We start from the raw sequence: 9,266 nt of genomic DNA, 5'->3' as shown, positions 1-9,266 counted from the left end.
GTTGTAAAGTAGAGGAGAACTTAGCAACCCATGCAGATGCTTTCTCTAGGGAATTGAGTCTTTCAGATGGGCAGCCCTGGGCTGACTACAGCCTGCACGCATGCACGCACACACACACACACACACACACACACAGAGAGACTGACACAGAGAGAGAGAGAGACACACACACACACACAGAGAGAGAGAGAGAGACACACACACACACACGAGAGAGAGAGAGAGACACACACACAGAGAGAGAGAGACACACACACACACACACACAGAGAGAGAGACTGACACACACACACAGAGAGAGAGAGACTGACACACACACACACACAGAGAGAGAGACACACACACACACACAGAGAGACTGACACAGAGAGAGAGAGAGAGAGAGAGAGAAAGAGACTGACACACACACACAGAGAGAGAGAGACAGAGAGAGAGAGAGAGACTGACACACACACACACAGAGAGAGAGAGAGACTGACACACACACACACACACAGAGAGAGAGAGAGACTGACACACACACACACACACACAGAGAGAGAGAGGGACTGACACACATGCACACATACACACACAGAGAGAGAGAGAGAGAGAGAGAGACTGACACACACACACACACACGAGAGAGAGAGAGAGAGAGAGAGACTGACACACATGCACACAGACACACGTGCACCCATATATACACACAAGCTCACATGCACACATACTCTCCTCTCTCTGTCTCTCTATGTCTGTCTCTGTCTCTCTCTTGTCTTATACTGTGTCTGTTTAGGATTTTATTTCTGTGAAGTAAAATGGAAGGCAGGTTGGGGCTCCTGGTTACTTTAAGAACTGAGAAGAGGACTGGGGAGATGGCTCAGTGGTTAAGAGCACTGACTGCTCTTCCAGAGGTCCTGAGTTCAATTCCCAGCAACCACATGGTGGCTCACAACCATCTGAAGTGAGATCTCATGCCCTCTTCTGGTATGTCTGAAGACAGCTACAGTGTACTTATATATAATAAATAAATCTTAAAAAAAAAAAAAAGAACTGAGAAGAAGGGGCCAGCTCAGTGGTAATGGGCACTTGCTGCTCTCCAGGAAGACTGGGGTTTGGTTCCCAGCATCCACTTGCTGGCTTACAACCATCTGCAGCCCCAGTCCAGAGGAGCCGATGCCTCTTCTGACTTCCTCAGGCACCAGGCACACACACCGACTTGCAGGCTAAACACTCATACACATAAAATAAAAACAAATCTTGAGAAGAGGTAGAGGAGGGCCGAGAAGGGGCCGGAGATGCCTCAGTGGGTTTAGGGGCTTGCTGAAGTTTCACGACTTGAGTTACATCCTTGTGTTTGCTAAGTGGAATCCACATGATGGGGTGGAGACAACTAACTCCTGCATGTTGTTCTCTGACTTCCATGTTTGCTCTGTGACATACATATGCACATGCATGTGCATGCACTCATACACATACATAATATACATATATGCACACATGCATACATATACATACACATATATAAACATAAATACATGTACAGACATACCTATACACACATACATATACATACATATGCACACACATAAATATACAGAAATGCAAACACACATACATATACACACATGAATACATATACATATATACACACAGTTATACATACACACATACATTCATGTACACACATACATATGCACACACATACATACATACACACATACATGCATACATACGCACATACATATATACAAACATACATATATACACATACACATATACACACATACATACAAATACATATATACACACATATATGCACAGAGATATACTTATACACACATACATACACACATACACATATACCATACATACATATACACACATACACATATACATACATACCTATATATACACATATACATACATACATACACACATACATACTTATACACACACACACAAATAGATAAATGTAAATAAAAGAAGTGAGAAGACCCTGTGTCCTGGGCTCAAATTCTCCGGGGTTGGGGATTTAGCTCAGTGGTAGAGCGCTTGCCTAGCAAGCGCAAGGCCCTGGGTTCGGTCCCCAGCTCCGAAAAAAAAAAATTCTCCAAGTAAAGCTGCAGTCACTTCAGGATGCCCCTGCCAGTTCACTGCAGTCCCCAGCGTCCCACATTGTCTTTCAGCCAGAAATGGAATGCTTATCATCATTTATTGCCACCTCTGTGCTATTATTTCATGACTCAGAGGGTAAGGGATTGGGGTCTCACATTACCAACAGAATTAGAAAAACCAGTTCACTTACAGTTTCTGACTGTCCACTTTATAACACTGCATTGTAGAACATAAATGTCTATCTCTGGGGCATCATTTGTTCCTCTTCTCTGCCACCAGGCCAGCAGCGTGCTTACCATTACATCGTATAGTCCTCTGTCAAGCCATGTGCTCAGTGACACAGGCCTTCACTCATCAGGAGCAGAATGAGGGACAAAGGGGTACAGGAATCGGGACACAGGCATAGTCTCTAACAGACGGGCTTGCTATGCCAAGGAGAGAGGGAGGAGCTAAAGCTGGGTGGGGGCGGCTGTGGCCTTCTGCTGGGCTCCTGGACTTTGCTTATGCCTCCAAGCTTGGGGACATTGGAGGGCTGAGGCAGTGTAGACAGGGGAGCTCTATTGTAAAAACTCGGCCACTCCAGGGAGAGGCTCCGGTCACACTCTCTACTGCATACTGCAGACCCATCGGGAGAAGTCAGCTGTACACTCCAGTTTTGTTGTTTGCTTTTATTGAGATAGGTCTCACTATGTAGACCAGGCTGGCCTCGAACTCCTAGAGCTCCACCTGTGTTTGCCTCCCAAAAGCTGGGATTGAAGGCATGTGCTACTACACCCAACTCTCAGGCATGGTTTTTGTTTGTTTTTTGGGTTTTTTTGTTTTGTTTTGTTTTTTGTTTTGTTTTTTTTTTTTTGTTTTTTATGTCTTTTTTGTTTGTTTTTACCACACAGCCCCACTGCGGTTTCCTGGTGGATCTCCTAGAAGCCCCTGGGGGGCATACTCCAGGCAGGTCTCTCCAGTGAGATGGGGCAAGCAATTGGCCTGGTAGATGAATTTTATACTGCCGTGGTTCAGGGGACAATTCACCTCATGGAAACCAGACTTGGGAGACTTGTCACAAGTACCAAGAAGGTCATCATCCCAGCCATTGTCAGCATCCCAGACCTGCACCCTGAGGGGTCCCCCTGTGGACAGGAGCACATTCCCAAAGTCCATCTTGTCACTCCACGAGGGATGGTTATTGTTCCACACTACACCGGTCCTGATCTCCTGGCCACCAAAGAAGACCTTCAGATAAGCATCCGTAGATGTGATGTAGTCCCCCCACAGACCCTTGGCCTGGAAATTCCTTACCATCAACTTGGCCAAGCCCCTCTGGCGTGGGCAGCAGTCCTGGTTGGTGACCTTCGAATCCTGGCACACACACTGGCATGAATCACGACTACTCTTATGCTGGCCTGCCCTGCAGGGCCGGTTACAGTCTCGCCAGCGAGCCCTGCTCATCACATAATGGCTGATAGCCTGTCTCAGTGCCTCTCGCTTCGGGTCCGAGTCTTCCAGTAGTATGTGCAGGGGCTCCAGGCTGTAGTCCACCACATCAGGCCTGGTGGGCAATGAGGCTATCCAGGTAGAGAAGTGCTCAGGGGTAGCTTGGTTCCCGAAGAGCAGGTCATTCGAGGAGTCAAGGGGGCCACCGAGCACTTCGACATGACGCTCACGGTAGGTCTGGTGGAAAGAGGTGGCGATTTTGTGTTGTTTCTTCTTCTCCTCGCAAGCTTTGTATTCGCTTGAGACACTGGCTTGGGCACCGATGCTGACCTGGGCTTCCACGCTCAAGCAGTCTCCTACCTCATCAGCTGTGAGCCCATCCAGGGTCAGCTGACAGGTACGCAGAGCCGTGAGGACCGAGACGCGGCCACCTAGGTCCACAGCCGTAATAAAATGAGTCCCATAGGAAGAGATGAGTCTACGGTAAGCATGCTCTGTGGAGCTGTTAAAGTTGTGGGGAAGGTTCTTGAGTGCCTTTCTGAAGTCAGGGTGGAGTGGAGGCTTTTGTGCCAGGCGAAAACTGTGGAGAGGGCAGAGCATTAGAGGAGCCTAGTGTGTGGTATTTCTCTGATTCAGTAGCACCTTCAAGACCCCGCTCCCCCACATATACACACACACATGAAAGGACACCGGGGCTATCTGGTAAAAAGGAAGGGGTTAGCAGGAGTTGGAATAAAAAGATTGCGGTCAAAATATATACATGTAGTGAAACCCATTGTTAAAATTTAGAATTAAAAATGTAAATGTAAATAAATGAAAATGTAAAGTGTGTGAATATGGAGGAGTAAAGGTTGCCGCTAAGCCTGCTAACCCGAGTTCGATCCCCACTTAGTAGAAGCAGAAGACACCTGCAGGTCGTCCTTGATCTCCTCACACCTGCTGTGACACACACACACACACACACACACACACACACACACACACACACACACTACATTAAAAAGTAAAGACATATTTTTTAGATGCCGGGCAGTGGTAGTGCATGCCTTTAATCCCAGCGCTTGGGAGGTAGAGGCAGGCGGATCTCTTTGAGTTCCAGGCCAGCCTGGTCTACAGAGCGAGTTCTATCTAGGACAGCCAGGGATACAGTGATGAGGGAGGATGCAGTCAGGTCTCCTGTCTCTGTCCCTACTCAGGAAGAATCCATGGGAGACTGGCAATGCCTGGGAGAGAGGATTTGGGTCCTCACTGCCTGTATTTAAATGTCACCAAGCTAGGACTCAGAAGCAATCTTGATTCCATACCCCTTTCTCCAGATGTAGGTGCTCATGGATAGAGGAGGACTATCGTGGATAATGATAGACAGACAGACAGACAGACAGACAGATAGACAGATATAGAGATATAGAGATAGATGGTTACATACTACATAGATGATAGATAGATACATAGATACAGAGTACATGCATACATACATAGTTACAGATACATAGTTACATAGATACATATATATAGGTGAAACATAATACAGTTAAATACATGGATAGATAGATAATTACCTATATACATAGTTACATAGATAGACAGATATATAGATACATAGATGATAGGTAGATAGGAAGAAAGAAAAAAGAAAGAAAGAAAAAAGATGGATGGATGGATGGGTGGATAGATAGATAGATAGGGCTATAGGGTCTGGCATCTAAAGACCAGTGCCCTAGTTAGTTTCATTGTCTCCTTGATACAACCTAAAATCACTTGGAGAGAGTGTCTTAGGGAGGAATTTTCTAGATCAGATCAGCTTGTGGTCTTGCCTGTAGAGGATTGTCTTGATTGCTTTAATTGATGTGGGAAGACCGAGCCTGAACGTGGGTAGCACCATTTCCTGTTTTGCACCCTGGACTGCAGAACAGTAGAGAAGGCTCAGCACGAACGCATTCATTTCTCCCTGCTTTTGACTGTGGGTATGGCATGACCAGCTTCGTCAAGTTCCTGCTGCCTTGGCGTCAAGCCATGATCGACTGTGACCTGGAACTGTGACTACAATAAGCCCTCTCTCCTTAGCTGCCTTTTGGTCAGGACATTTTATTACAGCAACAGAAACTAATCCAGAGCAGTGGTTCCTAACCCGTGGGTCAAGACAACCCCCCCCCCCACACACACACACAGGGATTACATATCAGATATCCTGGATATTAGATCTTTCCATTATGGTTATGAAGTAGCAACAAAATCATTTTGTGGTTGGAGTCACCACCTTAGGAACTGTATAAGAGAGTCACAGCGTTAGGGACGTTGAGAACTACTGATTCTAGAGTGACCAGGATTTGGTATCCTCCTGTGAAACAGTAAACTCCACTCCGCTAGACCACTTAGAGTGTCCCACCATTCTATCTGTTCCTCTCTCCCTTGCCTCAGTTCTTACCTGTACATGCGACACTCCACTGTGTCAGTATTAAAGTTGTATTGGTCCTGATGGGCCTTCTCGGCTGCAAAATTGGCTATCTTGGAATGGGAGCCAGCCACGGACACATGCACGTTTGCTTCCGGTTTAGGGTTCACATCCAGCCCCGCACGCCAGTCGTTATTGATATTAGCAGCCGCCTCCCGCGCCACACCCTCCGTGGAGCTGACCTTGGTTGTGGCCACATTACGCTGGCAGTGTGAGCCGTGAGGCCGCCAGTGGGCGATTGCCACGGGTAGGCGCTGTATAGCGTCATTCATCAGGGCGTTTTTACAGAGGGTGCAGGTGCGGTCAGGCCTCAGGAACTTCCCTGTGTTCACTGGGAAGGAGCTGGAGCGGCGGAGGGTGGTCACATCCACACCTTCCCCAGCCGCCCACACACCAGGCACGAATTTGTGCTTCTGCTTGCATTCTGACCGAGTGGCAGTGTAGCAGGGAGCAGGGACAGGTCGTGGCAGCAGCAGGAAAAGGCCCAGGAGGAACAGGTACGCGGCCATGATGCTGCGGGCACAGTAGTCATAAACTCCAGAAAGCTGTGGGAACAGGGATGAAGGATGCTCACCTCTCGCTCGCTCGCGACTGGGGAGCATCAGGAGAGAGAGTGTGGGCCTCTCTTAAGTTATTGCGTGCCAGAGCTGGACTGGCTTCATCCACTGTGCAGAGAAACCCAGAGAGATTAAACATATAGCCCAAAGTCACACAGCCAAGAGGAGCCCCATGCTGCGATTTTACTCTCAGACCTAGCAGGAATCAAGGTGGAAGGCTATGAGCCTGGACAAGAGCATCTGTAATAGGTTTAGGCTCCATGTGCCATTTCCTACTCAGAGTGGAATACTTTTCCTCCCCTCCCCCATTCTGGGGATGGACCCCAGAGTCTTATGCGTGGCAGGCAAATGTTCTACCACTGAGCCACACCCTACCTCTTATTTTTGTTTGTTGTTTGTTTGTTTGTTTATAGATGAGGTATCATAGCTCCGGATAGCTTTGAAGTCGTTCTGTTGCCTGGGCTAACCTTGTCAAGCCTGTGGCACCAGGCATGGCTCCTAGCTGATTCCTACTTTCTCTCCTTCTCTTATTCCAACGGTGACTTCTGTCTTTCCCTTACAGTTACGGAGAGACAGCGAGCTCCCCGCACATCCCGTGACTGCTCTGAGCCTTCGGCAAGGGCACCAGCCTCAGCTCTACAATGGACGAAGGCTGCCCTGTATCTATACCCTTGGCTGTAGTGTGGGAGACCTGTAAGTGTACCCTTGCAAGCCCTTCTGCCGCTCAGGTTTTCTGTCTCGGCCTAGGACTTCACACTTCTACCGGGTGCCTACTGGGTAGCAAATCCATTAGAAGGCTCTTCCTTGCTTTGAGGAACTGCAGGGGGCTGTTTTCTAATTTCCCGCTAGCTCCTCTCTGTCTCAGCGTTTCTCTACCTGTGGATCTTGACTACAGGAAAACACATTTCCAATGGTCCTGGGAACCCCCAACCATAAATTTATTTTCATTACTTCATAACTGTAATTTTGTTGTTTTGCGGTTTCTAAGACCATTGGAAATATGTGTTTTCCAGCGGACATGACCCACAGATGGAGAACTGGCTTCTTCCAAGGCCCTCGGAGGTCTTTTTTTTTTCTCCTCTGCCTGGCAGGGTCCTACATGAGGGATCGAGGTGAGCAGAGGCCTCCATCAATCTAGCTGCAGCCTTCTGTGATCTACCTAAAGCAGTGACTTGGAGGCAGAATTCAGGCAGGGTAGGGAGATAAACAAGCAATCGAGAATCCCAACAAGCTTTCTGGTCATCCTGCTTACGAGACCAGCATACTCGTGACTTTGACCAAAGGGCATTAGCCTCCTTCTGGTCTTCTTTGTATCATCAGGAATCTATTTAACAGGTTTTGGCTTCTTTCTCCTTTCCTCTCTCATCCATTCCTTCTCTCTTTTCCCCTCCCCTTCCTTGTGTCTCTCAAGATGGGATTTCATCATGTCCCCGGATGGCAGACGTAAGTGTGTTCCCTACATGGTCCATTTGCATCACTTACAAACTCTAACTGGCCAGAACTGGTGGAATAACCTTTGAGACTTTGGACAGTCATTTACACATGAACTCCAGAGTAGCCACAAACCCGATGAAGGAATTAGAGATGAGCTTGAAGGCTGGCTACTAGTACTTCTGGTTCCTAGCACTTCTGGTTCCTTCTGGCTGTACCTCCTCACTCTCTTTCCCAGGGTACCCCAACCTTCCTGCTTCCCACCCTCCCTCCTCCTTACCTGAAGTCCCACAGAGATGCCACTGCTGCTCAGGGGGACACTTGCGTTGCTAGCGGAGGCTTTTTAAAATACTGCCATTAATTCCCAGGCAGGCCCACCCTAGCCGACGTCATATCGTTAGTACTTCCTGCCCTGCCCCCAGATTGTGGTCACAGGTCCCCACCAGCACCCACCCTGTTTGTCACCTTCTCATCCGGCTTGTGACAGCCTTCAGGAAGTCAGCTGTGAAGGCCAGGGGCTCATCTGTGAAACAGAGCTGTCAGGTGTGGGACTCTGGTGTGGACCACAGGACAACTGACTGCTCCCTGCTTCCGAGTTGAGTGTTTAGGATGGGATAAGCTGTCAGGAAGGGTTGCTGAAGAGTGGCCTGGGCTTGCGTGGCTGGGCAAGGGGCTTCAGCCTCTTCACGTCTCAGCTCCTTATCCAAAAGTGTGGCTAATCACAATGTCCCATGGGAGGGGACGTGAAGATATGGTGCAGTGCTTAGGATTAGACTTGACCTTTATTCATTCTCAATTCATGTGACTGTACTTTCCTCTCTGGGGAGTAGGGAGAGATACTCAAAGCTGGTGCCCACTTCCTGTCCATACCTTCATCCCAGCCATGCCTCAGGTTTGAGCAAGCTAGTACTGTGGAAAGACAGTTGCCCACTCTGCTCTGCCTGAGGTTACTGTGGGGAGGTTTCCATGGGTGGAGTGACTCATGAGCACCTTCTGGGGGCAACAAAAAAATCATGCTGGTTATGAGGTGGGTAAAAGCGGACAGGGTGGGGGTAGTTTTCAACACCCCTAAGTATGAATTTGATGGGAACAAGTAGTCACAGGCCCAGGCCACACGGTCACAGACCAAGTAGCCGCAGGCCCCAGGCCTCACGGTCACATCTCACCCTGCCTTATGCTGCCTTTCTCAGAACTCGGCCTCATTAGTTACTCTCCCAGAAATTGCAGCTGCCCTGTGGTCCCAGGTGCCCAGGTGACCTGACTGAGGTGCCAAAGCTCAGAAACATTCAGTCCCTAACCAT

The 9,266-nt window shown here is 48.4% G+C and overlaps 1 protein-coding gene across 1 annotated transcript; it reads right to left on the bottom strand.

Annotated features, from left to right (window-relative positions):
* Window positions 1–2,750: 2,750 nt before the first annotated feature.
* Window positions 2,751–8,261, bottom strand: Prf1 (perforin 1). The gene is made up of 3 exons (NM_017330.2): window positions 8,246–8,261; window positions 5,951–6,522; window positions 2,751–4,105 (listed from the first exon to the last, which is right to left on the bottom strand). The coding sequence occupies exons 2-3, from the start codon at window positions 6,484–6,486 to the stop codon at window positions 2,977–2,979; spliced, it is 1,665 nt and encodes a 554-aa protein (NP_059026.2). The 5' UTR covers window positions 6,487–6,522; window positions 8,246–8,261; the 3' UTR covers window positions 2,751–2,976.
* Between the last annotated feature and the right edge of the window lie 1,005 nt (window positions 8,262–9,266).

The sequence above is a fragment of the Rattus norvegicus genome, chromosome 20, assembly GCF_036323735.1.
Source record: "Rattus norvegicus strain BN/NHsdMcwi chromosome 20, GRCr8, whole genome shotgun sequence".
Classification (NCBI taxonomy): domain Eukaryota; kingdom Metazoa; phylum Chordata; class Mammalia; order Rodentia; family Muridae; genus Rattus; species Rattus norvegicus.
The sequence above is the reverse complement of the archived record's forward strand: the minus strand, read 5'-3'. Positions and strand labels throughout refer to the sequence as shown.